Raw genomic sequence first — 22722 nt, 5'->3', positions numbered from 1 at the left:
GTAAAAAATGAGGGAATCTCGAACTCAGCTTGGTGGTTGTGTATTTATCTATGGAAATGAGGAGTGAGATAGGAGCATGATCCGAAAGGGTTATAGGATGAATTTTAGCATCTCTGATTCTATTACTTAATCTTCCTGCCACTAAGAACAGGTCAATACGCGATAGTGTGTCTTTAGATGTGGTGTGGCATGTATAGTCTTTGGAATCTGGATTACGTTCCCTCCAAGTATATCTGAGGTGCAATTGTATTGGCAAATTTACTCAAAATTCTGGAGTCTCTCTTTTGGTATTTAGGTACATGAATCCTATGTAGGGTGGATTGGGGATCCCTAAATCAGTCTGCAGGAACTTTAGGAGCTATATTAAGGTCACCCCCCCAAGACAATGGTATCCACCTGAGTGCCAAGTAATTTTTGTTGTAGATGTTGCCAGAATTCTTGTTTTCTATCATTAGGGGCATATACTCCTACCAATACTATAGGGATGTTTTCTATTGTCACATGGGCGATGACATAGCGTCCTTCTGGATCACATTCTGACTTGGATATCTTATAATTTAGGTTCTTACGAAACAATATAGCCACTCCTCTTGCTCTACGTGTCTCATAGGTAGTGTGGAGTACCTCAGCTACCCACATTTGTTTTAATTTTTGATGTTCCTGCGTATTTAGATGAGTCTCCTCAAGTATCGCTATGTCGTTTTTTTGTGATTTCAAGTAATTTAATATGGCTTTTCTTTTTATGGGCGACGTGATGCCTCCCACATTCCACGCCACCGATTTTCAAGGTCATGAACCTTATCCATGAGAATTTTGTTTTGTTTCTGTAGGTTAGTCACTGCGATCCTACTTTCTTGTTGTCTATCTTCCATGTCAGACAATCTTCTCTCTGCATGTGTTAATCTTGTATTGAATTCCTTGAACTCCGAACTCATAGTATCTACTCCAGTCTGAAGTCTTTCAATCTTTGGCAGAAACAGCACTGAGAGCTGCAACACTATAGGGTGTGTATCTGAGAAATCAGGACTTTCCTGATCTAAAGGGGTCGTTTCCACTCCTGAAGTGTCCGAGTGTTGTTTAGATTTCTTTTTGCTCTGTTTCTGTCTGTGTGACATTTTATCAGTCTGTTTAATGTATGCGTTATAATATTTCAATTATAACACTGAAAAATGTCCCAAAGTTTGCAGGGTGTTCCAGGTATTGAGTATCTTATTTCTCCTCAAACATAAAGTCTAATAAATGTGGCTCTTCAGAGTGTAGTGGCAGCCATCAGTTTGCTGCCTACAGTATGCTTATTACTTATTCCTATAAAGGGATCTGGGCTTTACACAGTTAATCCATATTCTTGAGCTTTTGCATGGTGTGTTCGCAGTATTATGGGGACTCAGACAGGTGCTTAAAGGGGAGAAAGAAGGGAGATTGGCTTGGCAGCTATGAGTTATCCCCTAATCACACACACAGTTTAGGGGCTAGAAAGTTCTATAGAGTGGGGTGTATAGCCTCCTGTTTCTTCTCCTGTTCTGATAGTGTGTTTCACATACCAATACTCAAGAAGAGTGAGCTGTTGCCCCAGTACCACTGTACATGCGATCCGGACCGTAGGAATCCTGACTCCTCTCTGCTTTGTGTTCAGCTAGCCTCCGTTGCTAGTATCTTTATGCTGCGTGGCCCTCTGAAGTTCCCTGCGTGCACTACAATTACGGTGCAGTTGAGGCCTAGTAGCGGCCTTTTCCGTCGTCGCTTCCGGCAGCTGAGGCGTGGATCACAGCCTCCAACGACTTCAACGGTTACTCCGTTGTCCCGGCTTCTTCCCTGAGCCTAGGGGTTGCTTGTTAGGCCAAATTCGAGCGGCAGGAGATGTTAAATGGGAATTGAAGAGCGGAGCTCTCTTCCCTTGCTGCCGCTCTCAAGGCCCACCCATCGAAAGTCCCCCGAAATGTGACATTTTTAATGAGCAGTACTATCTACTTAACTGCAAAGAGCTCCAATGCCCTTATACATGTCTCTATATGTATACATATGTATTTATGTGTTTATATGTGTATATATGTGTGTAACTACATATATACACAAATAAATACATAAATACATATGTACACACATATAAACACATATATACATACATACATATACATGTCTAGACATGTATATGTATGTATCTCAATGTTAAAGCCCTTTTTTAGTTTGGTGAAACAGTTAACCAAAGCTCTGATGTTGTGGTAATTATTCTAGCGTAAATTGTGATTGCATTCACACATTTGCATTTACTTGTGACTTGTAATACGAGGGCAATTTAACCTGTGTGCAAACGATCATGAAATCCTAATTTTGCTTGCGCACAAACATTTACACTCCACTCGTAATCTAGCCCTAAATTGTATATTTAATTCCCCATATCAGCATTTTTTCCAAACTTTCATGTGCAGGTATTTAACTAAAATATGTTGTGTGGAAAAGCACAGCAGCCAGTATAGCACTGAAGGAGCCATTTGCAAATTCTGGAATTTTTAAATACCTACATGTTCACCATTTTCATTGCTAGCTCCTGAGATGGTTTAAACCTTTTTAGATAATTTCTTTTTATGGTATTATTACAGTGTAAACCTGAAATATTTTAATGGTACAATATTTAAACAAGTCTTTTTTTTTTTTTGTTTAATTTGTAGTGCTGATGGACGTTTTGAAGGTTCTGTGACAAAAGCTGTAGTGAAACATGATGGTACCATTAACTGGACTCCACCTGCTAATTATAAAAGTTCATGTATAATAGATGTAACATTTTTTCCTTTCGATCTTCAAAACTGTTCTATGAAATTTGGCTCTTGGACCTATGATGGCTCACAAGTTGACATATTACTAGAAGATTTTGATGTAGACAAGAGAGATTTCTTTGATAATGGAGAATGGGAAATTGTAACTGCTACGGGCAACAAAGGAAATAGAACAGATGGATGCTGCTGGTACCCCTCTATTACTTACTCATTCATTATAAGACGTTTGCCTCTTTTTTATACTCTTTTTTTAATAGTACCTTGCATAGGGCTTTCTTTCTTAACCATACTCGTTTTTTATCTCCCTTCAAATGGAGGAGAAAAAATCTCTCTCTGCACGTCTGTTCTGGTATCTTTAACTGTTTTTTTACTTGTGATTGAAGAAATTATTCCTTCATCTTCTAAGGTCATACCTCTTATTGGAGAATATTTAGTATTTACTATGATATTTGTTACATTATCTATTGTTATAACCGTTTTTGCTATAAATATTCATAACCGTTCCTCTGCAACACACAATGCAATGGCACCTTGGGTACGGAAGATATTTCTACACAAACTTCCTAAACTGTTATGCATGAGGAGCCATGTTGATAGATACTTCACAAGAAATGAAGACATGGGAATGTCCAATGGACCAGAATCGTCTAGAAGTACCTTAGAAGGAGCTTTGGATTCAATCCGTTATATAACAAGACATGTAATGAAAGAACATGAAGTTCGTGAGGTATGCACTATAACCTGAGAGGAATATAGTTTAGGGGCATAAAAGCCAGTTGCAAAAATGCTTCTATTACAATATATCACTGAACAGCTTCTGATAAAGCATTCACCAGTATATTCCATGCTTTATGCTCTACATGTTGCAGTTAGAGATGCGTCTTATGGCCACATTTGCAGTATTTGCGTTTAATATTCTTGCAATCATAACCTCTAACAAAAGTAGTTTTGCAAATGCAAGTATATAGCAAAATGTACTACGTGCATCTCATATATGACCTCTGTGTCCCTTCAACCTATATAAACATACGTTAAAAAAAAAAGGATATATTCTCAAATGACTAAATGCATTTGTGTAGTTTGATCTTAAATGTATAACTTTTTAACAGTCAAAAAGTCGGATCTTTAAAGGAATACTGCACTGTACTTATTATACCAGCTGCATAGTACTAAATGTGTGTTAAATTTGCTAATTCACATTTATGTTTGAATAGTTGGTTCTGGTCATTGAAAGCACCACCATTGTCCTAAAGACCCTGCAAAAAACATAAACATTGTAACCTTATCTCTCTATATACACAATACTAAAATACTTAGGAACTGCAGATTTTATTATGGATAGCAGTTTCAATATGCAAAATCAGCTCTTTCAATTGCAATAATAAATGTAAACAGACAATGACCAATACAATATTATTATGCAACTGGTATAACAGGTCATTGGAATATGTTAAGTGAGAAAAATCAGGACAGTGTCCTTTTAAGCCCTGTTGTGCCAATTGGAATGGAGTTTCAATTGAAACAGTGCCTCACTGGAAATCTGTAATCCTTATATCTGTAAAATGATAAAGTCCCCTCACCATGGAACAAGATGTTGTTAAAGGGATATGAAACCCCCCAGAAATAGTTTGTGAATCAGGCAGTGCATACAATTTTAAGACATTTTCCAATTTGTTTATATTATCAAATTTGCTTTGTTCCCATGGTATTCTTTGTTGAAGAGATACCAAGGTAGGTGTCTGAAGCACTACATGACAGGAAATAGTGCTGCAATTTTTGTCTCTTGCAAATGGATAACATTCTTGCAAAACTGCTGCCATATAGTGCTCAAGACAACTTGGTAATCAAAATAAATTCAGAAAATTGCCTGCTCCACTTTAACCCCAATTCTGGTTAACCTGTCAAATTAACACTTCCTTCTAAATTTTAGGAAAATCGCTGTTCTTATTGTTTCGATCATGAATATTTGCCCCTATGGCTCAACTACCCATGGAGATCCCCTGAAAATATCTCTTGTGTCTCATATTCTTTGCAAACTCTAACTCTTGTTACAACATCTCACACTTCCACTTGTCCAATTCAATAGCCTGATTGGAAAGTAAACACATTTCTGATTTTCCAGAAGGGTGACTAATTACTCATTTTTATGATGCATGTATTCTCCAAAATCACTCAATATAAAAAACAAATAATACAAAAAAAAAAACAATACACCACACTAATACTTTTTATGAAAAAGCATCGTATATAGAGTAGCTGTTACCAAAATGTTCTATTTTATTTTACACTCCCTTTTCCCATTTATTGATACTTCAATTTTGTATTAGTTCTGAGAAACTAGAGCACTGGCAACACAACAAAGCAATATAAATCTAGTGGTTGTTTGTTTCCAGGTGATCATTATTAATATAATGATGCTTGACAGCTCTCTAAGGACAAGAAATCCTTTCTGAATATTGGGATCCTATGTTTAAAATGATAGGCCTGATGTTATAAATCTGTGTTGATGAGTTTGACAAGGGTTTCTTTTGAGTTGCCCGACCCCTCCATACTATGAATAATAATGCAAGGTATTTTTTTATTGTCATGACAATCACCTGATATCTGGACTGACACAGGGCCACTTATTTGAAAGAGGAGCATTGCTTTTTCTTTCATAAAGTTGGTAAGAGTCCACGATCATTCCTCCTGGGAATTACCTTTGCTGCCACTATAAGAAAGCAAAGATTCTGAAACCCCAAGAGCTCTATATAACCCCTCCCACCTATCGTAGTTAGTCTTATCTTTGCCTTCGCTGGAGGAAGGTGAAGAATGGACATGTGCAGAGGATTTCTTCATTGAGAGGGGTTCTCAGTCTATGTTGAGATCCATTTCCCCTCAAATTGTCCTCTTTGCCTGTAATTCCATTCTGAAATTGTGAGCTTTTCAGTTCCTGTTAGAAATGGAAGTGTAGAACACTGTTAAATCCAGCACAACCATTGGCTGCACACTCTAGTGACCTATTTATAACTGACCCTAACTGGCCACAGCAGAGAAGGTAAAACAAGTTACAAGTTACAACATGGCAGCTCCCAGTGTTAAATAGACTAAAACTTTACACTTATTTTGTCACTTTTTAAACAACTAATGAAACTTTAAAAAATACATCTACATGTTAGTCATGGACTAATCTTTTCTTTGAATGCATCATTCTATCTAGCATGTATTTAGTGTTTAATGTCCCTTTAAGGCTTATTTTCAGGAAGGTTATCATTTTTTTCAGACCAGCTATTGCTATTTTTGATGTTACAGCTGTCATTTCCATTTGGTTGGATAGACTTTCTGATCAGCTTTCTGAAGATTCTAACAGTGAAGATTTTCTTAACCTTTTAGCTTTGCTTAAATTTGCTAATTATGGACATCATAAGGAATAATGCTAAGAGCATGTCCTTGTCTGTTTTTTCTAGATGGGCATTATGGTTAAAGTCATTATCTGCTGATGCAGTCTCTGAATCAAGACTCTTGAATATTTCTTTTAAGGAAATTAATAGTTTGGGACTGATTTAGACTGCATTATTTCCACTGTTTCTGGTGGTAATGGAGCTTTTCTTCCCCAAAATAAGAAACCTAAGGATAAATTTAAGGTTTCTAACCTTTCATCAGAATAAAGAAGAAACATCTGATTCATCCACAGCTAAGCAGTGTTCCTCAGGTTGGAAACCAATCTCCAATTGAAACAAATCTAAACAGATCAATAAGGCCACTCCTGCTCCCAATTTTGCATAACGTTGTGGCCCTCAGCTCAGATTCTCTGGTAGGGGCGGGCTATGTCTCTTTCCGAAGGTTATGGGATAGGTTTCAGGGTAAGGCCTTCCAGAGGAAGGATTCTTTTGTCAAATGTTCGAAAGAATTCTTTAAAAGCTCAGGCTTTTCTTCAATTGGTTTTGGATTTAGAATCTATGGAACAGGGACAGTTTTTTTTTATTCAAATCTATTATTGTTCCCAAAAAGGATGGAACATTCAGACCAGTTTTGGATCCTAAATCTCTGAACAAGTTTGTCAGAATTCCAACTTTCAAAATAGAGACTATTTGGTCTATTCTGTCCCTCACTCAACAAGGACAGATTTATATTTAAAGAATGCTTACCTTCGTGTTTCAATTCACACAGATCATTTTCATTTTCTGAGGTTTGCCTTTCTAGACAAACATTGTCAGATTTTTTCTATGCTATTTGGTCTAGCTACAGCTCAAATAATTTTCACAAAGATCTTTGGGGCTTTTTTGTTTGTCATCAGAGTTCAGGGAATAACTGTTTTCTTACCAGAACAATATCTTGGTTCTAGCTCCATCTTTACATTTAGCAGAATCTCACTTCAACAGACAGTTGACCAACCACATGCACAATCTCAGTCAAAAGGTGGACTTACTCAGTCAAGGTCTAAGAGAACGTCAAGTGGAAAATGATGCTCTCAAGAATATCCTTAAAGACACAACTTCTCAAACCGCAGATTTATTCCTACAAAATATTGTAAAGTTACATGGATTTACCCTCCACCATAACAACTGACGGAGGTAGCCAATTTATATCGAATTTTTGGAAGGGATTATGTAACCGACTCCAAATAACATGAAGATTAAGTACTGCCTTCCATCCGCAAACAAACGGCCAAATGGAAAGAATAAACCAATGGCTCGAGCAATATTTAATATCTCATTGTTCTTTTCAACAACATAAATGGGCAGAATACCTGTCTTGTGCCGAATTCACCTACAATAACTCTACTAACTCTTCCACTAAGTACACTTCATTTCTAATGAACTATGGATCCAACCCATCTTTTCATTTGGATTCTAAGATACAAACCAATTCACCAATGGTTGAAGATTACAGTAATTCATTATCCCAGACATTGCAAGTATTAAGAAGTAATGTTTTAAAAGCTCAACAGTCTTAACAATATTACTATGACTTGCGAAGACGTAAACCTCCTGACTATAAAGAAGGGCATAAGGTATGGTTGTCCACCAAGCATCTGAAACTTCGAACACCATCCAGAAAACTTAGTCCTCTATATGTTGGACCTTATGAGATTGTCAGAATCATCAATCAAAATGCAGTTACTTTACGGTTACCCCCTACATTGAGAGTGCATCCTACTTTTCATGTCTCTTTATTAAAACCCTATGTAACTCAGAGGTCTAATGTTAACACATCTCCAGCACCTCAAATAATAGATGATCAATAATACGAGGTTTCTCACATCCTGGATTCTAGAAAGTACAAAGGGGTTTTTGCAGTATCTCATACATTGGAAGGGCTACTCTCATGAAGAAGACACTTGGGAACCCGCAACTAATTTATCTGCAGACTGATTATTTTCTCTTTTCCACAGACGCCATCCAGACCGTCCTAAACCGTGAACCCCAGAGGTGCTCTTTGGAGAGGGGATTCTGTCATGTACTTTCCCTTCAACTAAGGGATGGACTAAGTCTCGCCTCTTCCTTTAGAGCAACAGGTTCCATATGAAATTGCTTTGTAATTTTTGCTTGCATGTGTCTTTTGCAAATGGACTGCTGCAAGTTCCTGCAGTTTATCTTTTAAGCCCTTTTGCTGTCAAACCTAAGACTAGTTGCTAACGCTATTATTCTGCTAAGTTAACCACCTTTGATCAAAGTTCTCTGCCTTTGTTCTGTTTGTAATTTTTTTACTCAGTTTCATCTTCGGACTGATTACCAGACCTTCCCGTGACGTCACAGCCACTCTGAACAGATCGCAACCAACTTTCAGCTGCAACTCATCTTCTTAGGTGTACAAGCTGCTTGTCTTACTCAAGACCAGATCTTAATATATTATATTGTATCCAAAACAGCCATTGCGATGGATTGTCTCCTCTCAAAAACCTCCTCTAAGATTGACGATATTCCTAACAACATTAAGGTATTTACAGATTCTGTTAAAGTTTTCTCTCAAAGTTATCTATATAATTTTTTATACAAGTACTTCCTCTTGCTAAATTGTAACCATCCCTCATCTGCACAATGTGAAGTTGCTAACGATCCTGCAATATGTATCTGCTGTGTCTACCCTTTAGGAAAAACTACTTTAAGAACTTCTAGCTGTGTTAAGTAACTTGGAATATGCCAACATTAATTTGTCTTCTTATATTGATCTAAAAATGTATAGAATTCTTCTATAACAATTGTTATAATTTTATCAGAATATCTACTTCCTCTTTCTAGATAATTATTAGCCTCAAATTCTTCAGAGTATATACATTCTGTATAGCAATTGCAGATTTAAGTCAGCTTGTATCTATGTTTGTTTTAAAGGGACAGTAAACACCAGAATTTTTGTTGTTTTAAAAGATAGATAATCCCTTAAAGGGATACTAAACCCGATTTTTTTATTTCATGATTCAGATAGAGCATGAGATTTTAAGCACCTTTCTAATTTACTCCTATTATCAATTTCTTTCATGTAATTAGCAAGAGTCCATGAGCTAGTGACGTATGGGATATACATTCCTACCAGGAGGGGCAAATTTTCCCAAACCTTAAAATGCCTATAAATACACCCCTCACCACACCCACAATTCAGTTTTTATAAACTTTGCCTCCCATGGAGGTGGTGAAGTAAGTTTGTGCTAGATTCTACGTTGATATGCGCTTTGCAGCAGGCTGAAGCCCGGTTTTCCTCTCAGAGTGCAGTGAATGTCAGAGGGATGTGAAGAGAGTATTGCCTATTTGAATACAATGGTCTTCCTCTAGGGGATCTATTTCATAGGTTCTCTGTTATCGGTCGTAGAGATTTCTTCTCATACCTCCCTTTTCAGATCGACGATATACTCTTATATACCATTACCTCTACTGATTCTCGTTTCAGTACTGGTTTGGCTATCTACTTTATGTAGATGAGTGTCTTGGGGTAAGTAAGTCTTATTTTATTTGTGACACTCTAAGCTATGGTTGGGCACTTTATATGTAAAGTTCTAAATATATGTGTTTAAACTTATATTTGCCATGATTCAGGATAATCAGTATTCCTTCATTCAGACTGTCAGTTTCATTTTTTGTGATAATGCATATGAATAAATATTTTTTTCTTACCTTGAAAATTTTCAATGGACTTTTTTTCCCTGTGGGCTGTTAGGCTCGCGGGGGCAGAAAATGCTTCAATTTATTGCATCTTTTTTGGCACAAAATTTGGTCATTTCCGGTGCCGTAGTTGACGCTGGAAGTTTGTTCGTAGTTACGTCATTTTTTGACGCATGTGTGTTCAGACTTTTTTTGCGCCAAAAAATGTGGGCGTCGTTTTTGGCGTCAGAGGCTGTGGCGTCATACCTGGCGCCAAAAAATATGGGAGTTGTACTTGGCGCCAATAATATGGGCGTCATACTTGGCGCCAAAAATGTGGGCGTCATACTTGTTCCACTTTTTATCACATTATTTAAATCTCACTTTTTTGTTGCTTCTGGTTTCTAGAGGCTTGTTTATTTTGCATTTTTTCCCATTCCTGAAACTGCCATTTAAGGAATTTGATAATTTTGCTTTATATGTTGTTTTTTTCTATTACATATTGCAAGATATTCAAACACTGTTCCTGTATCAAGAAATGCTGAGGGATTCCTGTTGACTGATATCAGTCCTACCAAAGCTAAGTTCATTTATTTTAATGTTATGAATGTTTATCTTTAGCTATGGTTTGTAATAAGTTATCATGATAAACTTTTACATGCAAAATCCATTAGTATTTATGCTTTATATATTACTATTCTTTTTATATCTTATGTAAAGATATACTTAGAAATTTATAAGAATATTTTTCTGATTCTATTTTAAAGGCTTTGTCTGACATCCTGCCTTCTAATTGTTAGGTCTTTTTCAAACTTCTTTTTTAGTTGATGAAGTTTCAAATGACCAACAACATAATGAATTTTCCTTCTCTGATGGTGTTTTTTCTCATTTAGAATTTTTCTTAATCAGATATTGACACTAACAAATCTACTTTTTTATTTTTTAATAGAGTACATTTGTTCTTTGTTCAAAAGGTGTTGATTATTTTGGATTTTGAAGTAACTAGTTCTTTTGATTTTAAAAACTAGCTAACATTTAAATTCTGCTTATTTATCTTCTGTGGTTTCTTCAGAGGTTTTTTCCAGTTCCTGATAGTAGGGAATGGAATAGGCTGAGAATTTTCTTTTAGTCCTTCTTTAAGGTTTTTAAATTGTATTCTTTGCCGGCAGTTAGTTTTCAGTTTTGAGGAAAGATTCCCCAAGTTAATGGGGCTATCTCTACTCATGCTAAATATACTATAGCAAATAGTATTTATTTTTTTTCCTTCAGATGGTCGTATCTTATTTAAGGAAAATTATTTTCAGGTACTTTTTTCTTAGACCTGTAATTTATTTGGCTGATGTTGCAATTGCTTCATCTTTCTGGTTGGATACTTTAAGATCAAGTATCGGATTATGATATGTTTAGCATTGTTAAAAGGACAAAATCTACTACTTATTTAAAGTTCAGACTAAGTGCTATTGCATTGTCTTGTTATCTTGCATTTGTTGAGTGTGCAAGTCCAGTGTGTTGACTGGTCCTTTAACTTGATTAACATGCTAATAATTTCATTTGTGTTGTCATTTTATTAATTATTTTTGCAAATGAGGTTTAATCTATGTCTTTAGCTATTTTAGCTAGAAGAACTTTGTGATTTCAATCTTGAAATGCTAATTTGATTTCTAAAATCCATATTTCTTTTTTTCCAAGTTAATCAATTATTTGGTTCATAATTGGATTCAATTCTTTAACTGTTACTCTGGGCTTCAAGATTGAGTTCTAAGACTAAAACTTTAAGCTTATATTAGTTTTCTGTTCTTACTAAGGAACGGAATCCTGAATTCTTCCCCAAGTAACATGTTTATAATTGGAAGTTTTTTTCTTCATTCAATTAAGCCTTTTAAAAATTCAGTCAGCTCCCCAAATTTGCATGTAGGTGCTGTTCTTATTCCAGCTTGGCTGGTAAGGGTCAGGTTAAGACTTTTTTGAAATTTGTTTGGTTCTATTCGGTCCAAACTTCTTAGACTTTGGGTACAGAATAGGTTTCAGAGTAAAACCGTCTGTGAGAAGTCTTTTTTCTCTATCATATTCCAGCTATTCCAGTAAGACTAACACTTTCCTGAAGTGTGTTTCAGACCTATATGTTTTGGGTAGTGGTGAAGTGCGGTTGGTCACCCGTTGGGGCTCAAGCGCTGCTCAGACCTGGAGTTTTCTGGGGTATTTATTCCAGTTTCATTTTAGGAACTGGGATTTGGGGTTTTATTCATTGTTCCAAAGATAGAAAATCTTTTTGAACTGTCATATAAGTGTACCATCTTTTAGAATGGTGTTTATATGGTCTATTCTTTTTTTGGCCTTTTTGGTCAGTGATGGCATTATTTGTTTACAATATATACAATAGATGCATATCTTCATTTTCTGTTTTCATTCAGATTATTTTTATTTTCTGAGATTCTCTTTTTTTGACAAGTATTACCAATTTGTTGCTTTTCCTTCTTGTCTAGCGACAGCTCTAAGAATCTTTTCAAGGTTCTCAGTGTTCCTTTTTTGGACGGTATTGTGGTACTGGCTCAGTCTTTTCGTTCTGCGGAATCTCATACGATTCAACATTGTTGTTTCTTCAAGACATGGTTAGAGGATCTTTTTATCAAAAGCTCCTTGATTTCTCACACAAGGGTCACCTTTTTTAGGTTTCCAGATAGATTGTGTCAATTTTTTTGTCTCTAACAGACAAGTGACAAGTTTATTGTGTTCCGTTTGTCGGAACCTTCAGTCTCTATTATTTCCTTCAAGTTGCTATATATGCATGGAGGTTTTAGGTTTCATGGCTGCAGCATTGGATTTGATACCCTTTGCTCATTTCATAGGAAACCTTTCCATTTTTTTATGCTGAATAATGGTGCAGGGATTCGAGGATATCACTTTTTATATCTTTGAATCCTAATGTTTAACTATCTTTGATTCAGTGGTTAAGATCACCATCATTTAGTTCTACAGGTCTCTCCGGTTCTTTCAACCTGGACCATGATCTCTACAGATGCAAGTCTTTTAGGTTGGGAGGCTGTCTGAGGATCTCTGTCAGCACAAGGGGTTTGGAAATCTCAGGAGGCGAGATTACCATTTGATATTTTGGAACTCTGTGCATTCTCAGAGTTCTTCAGTTTGGTTTCTTTTTGAAGAAGAGGCATTTTTTCAGACAGACAATGTCACAACTGTGGCGTATGTCAATCATCAGGGTGGGACTATCAGTCTTTAGGCTGTGACAGAAGTATCTCGGATATTTGCTTGGGCTAAATCCAGCTCCTATCTATTTTCTGTGGTCTTTTTCCCAGGTATAGACAATTGGGAAGCGGATTATCTCTGTTAATCAAGCTTTACATCCGGGAGAATAGTCTCTTTACCCAGATATGTTTTTCAATTTTTCAGATGTGAGGGCTTCCAGAAATAGATCTGATGGCATCTCATCTAAACAAGGAACTTCCCAGGGGCCTATTCAGGTCCTGGGATCCTCAGGCGGAAGTAGTGTATGCATTAACATTTCCTTGGAATTATCAATCTGCCTATATTTTTTCATCTCTGGTTCTTCTTTTTAGAGTGATTTTCTAAATCATCAGAGACCAATCTTTGGTGTGGCTGGTGGCTCCAGCATGGCCACACAGGTTTTGGTATATGGTTCTTGTTCGGATGTCCAGTTGCCAATCTTGGTTACTTCCATTAAGGCCAGGCCTTATATCTTAACATTCGTTTTTTTTCATCAGGAATTCAAATTATTAATTTGATGGTATGAAAATGTAACGCTTGGTACTTAGTCATAGAAGTTTCTCTGACTCAGTGATTAATACTATGTTGCAGGCTCGTAAATCTGTGTCTAGTAGGATTTATTATCGAGTTTGGAAGATTTACATCTCATGATGCTCTTCTTATGAATTCTCTTGGCATTCTTTTAGAATTCCTAGGATTTTATAGTTTCTTCATAAGGTTTTGTCTGCATGTTCCTTGAAAGGAGAAATCTCTGCTTTTTCTATGCTGTTTCACAGTAAGAATTACTAAATCTTTCTGATATTCATTGTTTTGTTCAGGCTTTGGTTCATTTAAGCCAATTTCTCCTCCTTGGAGTCTTATTTTGGTTCTGAAGGCTTTACAGGCTCTTCTGTTTGAGCATATGCTTTCTTTGGACATTAATTACTTTCATGGAAAGTATTGTTCTTTTTAGACATCTCTTCAGCTAGAACAGTTTTTTGAATTATCTGTTCTTTCTTGTGAATCTCCTTTTTCATTAGGATAAGGTGGTTTTTGCTGTCTTCATTTCAATTTTTACCTAAAGTTGTGAATTCTAACAACATTAGTAGAGGAATTATTGTCCCTTCCTTGTGTCCTAATCCTAAGAATTCTTTGGAAAGATTCTTACATTCTTTGGATGTGGTAAGAGTTTTGAAATATTATGTTGAAGCTACTCAGATTTCAGACAGACTTCTAGTATATTTGTTATCTTTTCTAGTTTTAGGAAAGGTGAGAAGGCTTCTGCCTTTTCTTTGGCATCTTGGTTAAAATCTTTTGATTCATCATGCTTATTTGGAGTCGGGTTAATCCCCGCCTCTGAGGATTACGGATCATTCTACTAGGTCAGTTTCTACTTCCTGGACTTTTAAGAATGAAGCTTCTGTTGATCAGATTTGCAAAGCAATGACTTGGTCTTCTTTGCATACTTTTACTAAATTCTACCATTTTTATGTTTTCTCTTCTTCAGAAGCAGTTTTTGGTAGAATAGTACTTCAGGCAGCTGTTTCAGTTTGAGTCTTCTGCTTATATTTCAGTTTTTTTTTTCATTATAAAAATTGAAACTTTTGATTTGGGTAGTGGATTCATTTTTTCAGCGGAATTGGCTGTCTTTATTTTATCCCTCCCTCTCTAGTGACTCTTTTGTGGAAGTTCCACATCTTGGGTATCTGCTATCCCATACGTCACTAGCTCATGGACTCTTGCTAATTACATGAAAGAAAACATAATTTATGTAAGAACTTACCTGATAAATTCATTTCTTTCATATTAGCAAGAGTCCATTAGTGATGTCCCGAACATAGCTTGTTCGCGTTTGTGGGCGCCCCTATGTGTCATCATTGAGGAAACTTTGACCCTTTATGTCACAGCCGTCTGACACATTAGAGCCAATCAACATCAGAAACTCTCTCACAGACCCTCCCAGCTACTCGGAATCCGCCATTTTAGACTTATAACGACCTTGCTTTCTTAATGAGAGAATGTGTTGTGTTTTTGCTGCTGACATTAATAGGAAAAACATAGCTAGGCTAGTGTATTTACAGTCCAGAAGGACTCCACTCATCTCTGCTGCAAGCACAGCACCCCAAAAAGCCCTTTTTAGGGCTATATTTCGTCCCGCTTTTTTTTTTTTTTTTTTTTTTATTAGCATTTGCCTGGCTTTCAGGCTGTGTGTTTAAGGCTCACAGAATATGCTGTGATTACTGCCACCACTGATATCTCCCTAACAACATTAGTTTAAATTTAACTAACCAAAAAATGTAATTATTTTGCTAGTGTAATTTTTTTTCATTTTCTATCAGTCCTGTGTCACACAGCATATACTCTGGTTCATTGCTCTGTGCCAGCCACCAGTGTTAATATCCGTTTATAACATTATTTTAAATGTAAATTTTTTATTTTTATTTTGCTAGTGTAATCTAATTACATTTACTATCAGGCCTGTGTCTGTCAGGTTCACTCAGCATTAGTATACCTCATTTATTTTCAGTCTTTTGGTTAATTGGTCTGTGCCAGGTAGCCACCCAGCACTCACATCTTCTTCACCTTAATTTAAATATATAAAAAAAAAAAAGTTAAAATTTGTTTGATAGTGTAATCTAATATAATTTTCTATCAGGCCTGTGTGTTTTGCAGACATAATACAGAGCCTACTGTGTTTACTTGCTGCCCTCCCTAGTCTATGAGCCACGACTCATATGTGTGTAACCTTTTTTTAATTCCCCCCCCAAAAAAATAATTTAAATCATTTTTCTAGTGTAATCTAATAGTATTTTCTATCAGGCGTGTGTGTATGTGACTTACAGAGCATACTGTTTTTAATTGCTGCCCTTCCAAGGCTATCAGCCACGACTCCTATGTATGTGCTTAACCTTTTTCTTTAAATTCCCAAAAAAGTCTTTAAATAATTATGCTAGTGTAATCTAATTTTATTTTCTATCAGGCCTGTTTCTAAATGTCTATCTGACTTACACAGCATACTGTTGTTAATTGCTGCCCTACGTAGCAGCCAGCCAGTGCGACCACTCATATGTGCATTGCACTTCTTAACATAATTTTAATGTTCAAATCTAAAATGTTAAAATATTTTGCTAGTGTAATCTAATTTAATTTTCTATCAGGCCTGTGTTTTTGTCACTTACACAGTATACTGTGTTAAATTGCTGCCCTACCTACCATCCACGACTCATATCTGCCAGCCTGTGTGCCAGGCCCAACTAGCCAATTAGTGGCACCAATCATAATTCTTGTAACAGTATATAAAAAAATAAAAATCATAATTTTTTGGACTGCAAATATTCAGTCTCCTAGTGCCATCGAATTGCATTTACCTCCTGCCTGCCAGCCTTTTGTGCCAGGCCGTCTAGCCAACTATTTACACCAATCATAATTGTTGTCACAGACAGTATAGTTACTAATTAAAATAAAAAAAAATTTGATTGTTGATCTTAATCCTCAGTTTGCTTGTGCCATAGAATTGCACTTTTCTACTGCCTTCCAAGCCTGTGTGCCAGGCCTACTTGAAAAATATTTACACCAATCATATTTGTTGTCACAGTATTCTTAATAATTAAAAATTAAAATTTTTGGTAATAGTTGTTGTGAATCCTCAGTTTGCTGGTGCCATTGAATTGCACTTTCCTCCTGCCTTGCAGCCTGCTGTGTGCCAGGCCCACCTAGCCAATTATTGCCAGCAATCATATTTCTTTTAACAGTATTGCAAAAATTGTCAATTATCACTGTTTTGACTGTCAGTATTCAGTCTCCTAGTGTCCTTGAATTGCATTTACCTCCTGCCTGCCAGCCTTTTGTGCCAGGCCGTCTTGCCAACTATTTACACCAATCATAATTGTTGTCACAGTATAGTTACTAATTAAAATTAAAAAATTCTTGATTGTTGATCTTAATCCTCAGTTTGCTCGTGCCCCAGAATTGCACTTTTCTACTGCCTTCGAAGCCTGTGTGCCAGGTCTACTTGAAAAATATTTACACCAATCATATTTCTTGTCACAGTATTCTTAATAATTAAAAAATAAAATTTTTGGTAATAGTTGTTGTGAATCCTCAGTTTACTGGTGCCATTGAATTTCACTTTCCTCCTGCCTTGCAGCCTGCTGTGTGCCAGGCCCACCTAGCCAATTATTGCCAGCAATCATATTTCTTTTAACTGTATTGCAAAAATTGTCAATCAGCACTGTTTTGACTGTCAGTAATCAGTCTCCTAGTGTCCTTGAATTGCATCTACCTCCTGCCTGCCAGCCTTTTGTGCCAGGCCGTCTTGCTAACTATTTACACCAATCATAATTGTTGTCACAGTATAGTTACTAATTAAAATTAAAAAATTATTGATTGTTGATAATCTTAATCCTCAGTTTGCTCGTGCCATAGAATTGCACTTTTCTACTGCCTTCCAAGCCTGTGTGCCAGGCCTACTTGAAAAATATTTACACCAATCATATTTGTTGTCACAGTATTCTTAATAATTAAAAATTTAAATTTTTGGTAATAGTTGTTGTGAATCCTCAGTTTGCTGGTGCCATTGAATTGCACTTTCCTCCTGCCTTGCAGCCTGCTGTGTGCCAGGCCCACCTAGCCAATTATTGCCAGCAATCATATTTCTTTTAACAGTATTGCAAAAATTGTCAATCATCACTGTTTTGACTGTCAGTATTCAGTCTCCTAGTGTCCTTGAATTGCATTTACCTCCTGCCTGCCAGCCTTTTGTGCCAGGCCGTCTTGTCAACTATTTACACCAATCATAATTGTTGTCACAGTATAGTTACTAATTAAAATTAAAAAATTCTTGATTGTTGATCTTAATCCTCAGTTTGCTCGTGCCCTAGAATTGCACTTTTCTACTGCCTTCCAAGCCTGTGTGCCAGGCCTACTTGAAAAATATTTACACCAATCATATTTCTTGTCACAGTATTCTTAATAATTAAAAATTAAAATTTTTGGTAATAGTTGTTGTGAATCCTCAGTTTACTGGTGCCATTGACTTTCACTTTCCTCCTGCCTTGCAGCCTGCTGTGTGCCCGTCCCACCTAGCCAATTATTGCCAGCAATCATATTTCTTTTAACAGTATTGCAAAAATTGTCAATCAGCACTGTTTTGACTGTCAGTAATCAGTCTCCTAGTGTCCTTGAATTGCATCTACCTCCTGCCTGTCAGCCTTTTGTGCCAGGCCGTCTTGCCAACTATTTACACCAATCATAATTGTTGTCACAGTATAGTTACTAATTAAAATTAAAAAATTATTGATTGTTGATGATCTTAATCCTCAGTTTGCTCGTGCCATAGAATTGCACTTTTCTACTGCCTTCCAAGCCTGTGTGCCAGGCCTACTTGAAAAATATTTACACCAATCATATTTGTTGTCACAGTATTCTTAATAATTAAAAATTAAAATTTTTGGTTATAGTTGTTGTGAATCCTCAGTTTGCTGGTGCCATTAACTTGCACTTTCCTCCTGCCTTGCAGCCTGCTGTGTGCCAGGCCCGCCTAGCCAATTATTGCCAGCAATCATATTTCTTTTAACAGTATTGCAAAAATTGTCAATCATCACTGTTTTGACTGTCAGTATTCAGTCTCCTAGGGTCCTTGAATTGCATTTACCTCCTGCCTGCAAGCCTTTTGTGCCAGGCCGTCTTGTCAACTATTTACACCAATCATAATTGTTGTCACATTATAGTTATTAATTAAAATTAAAAAATTCTTGATTGTTGATCTTAATCCTCAGTTTGCTCGTGCCCCAGAATTGCACTTTTCTACTGCCTTCCAAGCCTGTGTGCCAGGTCTACTTGAAAAATATTTACACCAATCATATTTCTTGTCACAGTATTCTTAATAATTAAAAATTAAAATTTTTGGTAATAGTTGTTGTGAATCCTCAGTTTACTGGTGCCATTGACTTTCACTTTCCTCCTGCCTTGCAGCCTGCTGTGTGCCCGTCCCACCTAGCCAATTATTGCCAGCAATCATATTTCTTTTAACAGTATTGCAAAAATTGTCAATCAGCACTGTTTTGACTGTCAGTAATCAGTCTCCTAGTGTCCTTGAATTGCATCTACCTCCTGCCTGCCAGCTTTTTGTGCCAGGCCGTCTTGCCAACTATTTACACCAATCATAATTGTTGTCACAGTATAGTTACTAATTAAAATTAAAAAATTATTGATTGTTGATGATCTTAATCCTCAGTTTGCTCGTGCCATAGAATTGCACTTTTCTACTGCCTTCCAAGCCTGTGTGCCAGGCCCACTTGAAAAATATTTACACCAATCATATTTGTTGTCACAGTATTCTTAATAATTAAAAATTAAAATTTTTGGTAATAGTTGTTGTGAATCCTCAGTTTACTGGTGCCATTGACTTTCACTTTCCTCCTGCCTTGCAGCCTGCTGTGTGCCCGTCCCACCTAGCCAGTTATTGCCAGCAATCATATTTCTTTTAACAGTATTGCAAAAATTGTCAATCAGCACTGTTTTGACTGTCAGTAATCAGTCTCCTAGTGTCCTTGAATTGCATCTACCTCCTGCCTGCCAGCCTTTTGTGCCAGGCCGTCTTGCCAACTATTTACACCAATCATAATTGTTGTCACAGTATAGTTACTAATTAAAATTAAAAAATCATTGATTAATGATGATCTTAATCCTCAGTTTGCTCGTGCCATAGAATTGCACTTTTCTACTGCCTTCCAAGCCTGTGTGCCAGGCCTACTTGAAAAATATTTACACCAATCATATTTGTTGTCACAGTATTCTTAATAATTAAAAATTTAAATTTTTGGTAATAGTTGTTGTGAATCCTCAGTTTGCTGGTGCCATTGAATTGCACTTTCCTCCTGCCTTGCAGCCTGCTGTGTGCCCGTCCCACCTAGCCAGTTATTGCCAGCAATCATATTTCTTTTAACAGTATTGCAAAAATTGTCAATCAGCACTGTTTTGACTGTCAGTATTCAGTCTCCTAGTGTCCTTGAATTGCATCTACCTCCTGCCTGCCAGCCTTTTGTGCCAGGCCGTCTTGCCAACTATTTACACCAATCATAATTGTTGTCACAGTATAGTTACTAATTAAAATTAAAAAATCATTGATTAATGATGATCTTAATCCTCAGTTTGCTCGTGCCATAGAATTGCACTTTTCTACTGCCTTCCAAGCCTGTGTGCCAGGCCTACTTGAAAAATATTTACACCAATCATATTTCTTGTCACAGTATTCTTAATAATTAAAAATTAAATTTTTGGTAATAGTTGTTGTGAATCCTCAGTTTACTGGTGCCATTGACTTTCACTTTCCTCCTGCCTTGCAGCCTGCTGTGTGCCCGTCCCACCTAGCCAATTATTGCCAGCAATCATATTTCTTTTAACAGTATTGCAAAAATTGTCAATCAGCACTGTTTTGACTGTCAGTAATCAGTCTCCTAGTGTCCTTGAATTGCATCTACCTCCTGCCTGCCAGCTTTTTGTGCCAGGCCGTCTTGCCAACTATTTACACCAATCATAATTGTTGTCACAGTATAGTTACTAATTAAAATTAAAAAATTCTTGATTGTTGATGATCTTAATCCTCAGTTTGCTCGTGCCATAGAATTGCACTTTTCTACTGCCTTCCAAGCCTGTGTGCCAGGCCCACTTGAAAAATATTTACACCAATCATATTTGTTGTCACAGTATTCTTAATAATTAAAAATTAAAATTTTTGGTAATAGTTGTTGTGAATCCTCAGTTTACTGGTGCCATTGACTTTCACTTTCCTCCTGCCTTGCAGCCTGCTGTGTGCCCGTCCCACCTAGCCAGTTATTGCCAGCAATCATATTTCTTTTAACAGTATTGCAAAAATTGTCAATCAGCACTGTTTTGACTGTCAGTAATCAGTCTCCTAGTGTCCTTGAATTGCATCTACCTCCTGCCTGCCAGCCTTTTGTGCCAGGCCGTCTTGCCAACTATTTACACCAATCATAATTGTTGTCACAGTATAGTTACTAATTAAAATTAAAAAATCATTGATTAATGATGATCTTAATCCTCAGTTTGCTCGTGCCATAGAATTGCACTTTTCTACTGCCTTCCAAGCCTGTGTGCCAGGCCTACTTGAAAAATATTTACACCAATCATATTTGTTGTCACAGTATTCTTAATAATTAAAAATTTAAATTTTTGGTAATAGTTGTTGTGAATCCTCAGTTTGCTGGTGCCATTGAATTGCACTTTCCTCCTGCCTTGCAGCCTGCTGTGTGCCAGGCCCACCTAGCCAATTATTGCCAGCAATCATATTTCTTTTAACAGTATTGCAAAAATTGTCAATCATCACTGTTTTGACTGTCAGTATTCAGTCTCCTAGTGTCCTTGAATTGCATTTACCTCCTGCCTGCCAGCCTTTTGTGCCAGGCCGTCTTGCCAACTATTTACACCAATCATAATTGTTGTCACAGTATAGTTACTAATTAAAATTAAAAAATTCTTGATTGTTGATCTTAATCCTCAGTTTGCTCGTGCCCTAGAATTGCACTTTTCTACTGCCTTCCAAGCCTGTGTGCCAGGCCTACTTGAAAAATATTTACACCAATCATATTTGTTGTCACAGTATTCTTAATAATTAAAAATTAAAATTTTTGGTAATAGTTGATGTGAATCCTCAGTTTGCTGGTGCCATTAACTTGCACTTTCCTCCTGCCTTGCAGCCTGCTGTGTGCCAGGCCAACCTAGCCAATTATTGCCAGCAATCATATTTCTTCTGTTATGTGTGATCAGTCCACGGGTCATCATTACTTCTGGGATATAACTCCTCCCCAACAGGAAATGCAAGAGGATTCACCCAGCAGAGCTGCATATAGCTCCTCCCCTCTACGTCACTCCCAGTCATTCTCTTGCACCCAGCAACTAGATAGGATGTGTGAGAGGACTATGGTGATTATACTTAGTTTTTATAACTTCAATCAAAAGTTTGTTATTTTACAATAGCACCGGAGCGTGTTATTGCCTCTCTGGCAGAGTTTGAAGAAGAATCTACCAGAGTTTTTACTATGATTTTAACCGGAGTAGTTAAGATCATATTGCTGTTTCTCGGCCATCTGAGGGAGGTAAAAGCTTCAGATCAGGGGACAGCGGGCAGATGAATCTGCATTGAGGTATGTAGCAGTTTTTATTTTCTGAATGGAATTGATGAGAAAATCCTGCCATACCGTTATAATGACATGTATGTATACTCTACACTTCAGTATTCTGGGGATGGTATTTCACCAGAATTACTCTGTTAAAAGTACATTAAACCTTTTAATAGGTATTTATTATGTTAAACGTTTTTGCTGGAATGTAGAATCGTTTGCATTTTCTGAGGTACTGAGTGAATAAATATTTGGGCATTATTTTTCCACTTGGCAGTTGCTTGTTTTAATTGTGACAGTTTCGTTTCTCTCTCACTGCTGTGTGTGAGGGGGAGGGGCCGTTTTTGGCGCTCTTTGCTACGCATCAAAAAATTCCAGTCAGTTACTCTTGTATTTCCTGCATGATCCGGTTCATCTCTAACAGATCTCAGGGGTCTTCAAACTTCTTTGGAGGGAGGTAGATTCTCTCAGCAGAGCTGTGAGACTTATATATTGACTGTGATTAAAAACGTTGCTCTGTAATTTTTATGTTTCAAA

At 36.8% G+C, this 22722-nt stretch overlaps 1 protein-coding gene across 1 annotated transcript in view; it reads left to right on the top strand.

Moving 5' to 3' along the window:
• Window positions 1–22722, top strand: part of LOC128664502 (neuronal acetylcholine receptor subunit alpha-5-like) — a 105761-nt gene that overhangs the window by 76581 nt on the left and 6458 nt on the right. The window contains exons 6-8 of the mRNA XM_053719324.1: window positions 2667–3498; window positions 3641–3731; window positions 7096–7280. Of these exons, the coding sequence (XP_053575299.1) occupies window positions 2667–3498; window positions 3641–3731; window positions 7096–7280 (1108 nt within the window). The remainder of the gene's footprint in view (window positions 1–2666; window positions 3499–3640; window positions 3732–7095; window positions 7281–22722) is intronic.

Source organism: Bombina bombina, chromosome 6, assembly GCF_027579735.1.
Source record: "Bombina bombina isolate aBomBom1 chromosome 6, aBomBom1.pri, whole genome shotgun sequence".
Lineage (NCBI taxonomy): Eukaryota > Metazoa > Chordata > Amphibia > Anura > Bombinatoridae > Bombina > Bombina bombina.
The sequence above is the reverse complement of the archived record's forward strand: the minus strand, read 5'-3'. Positions and strand labels throughout refer to the sequence as shown.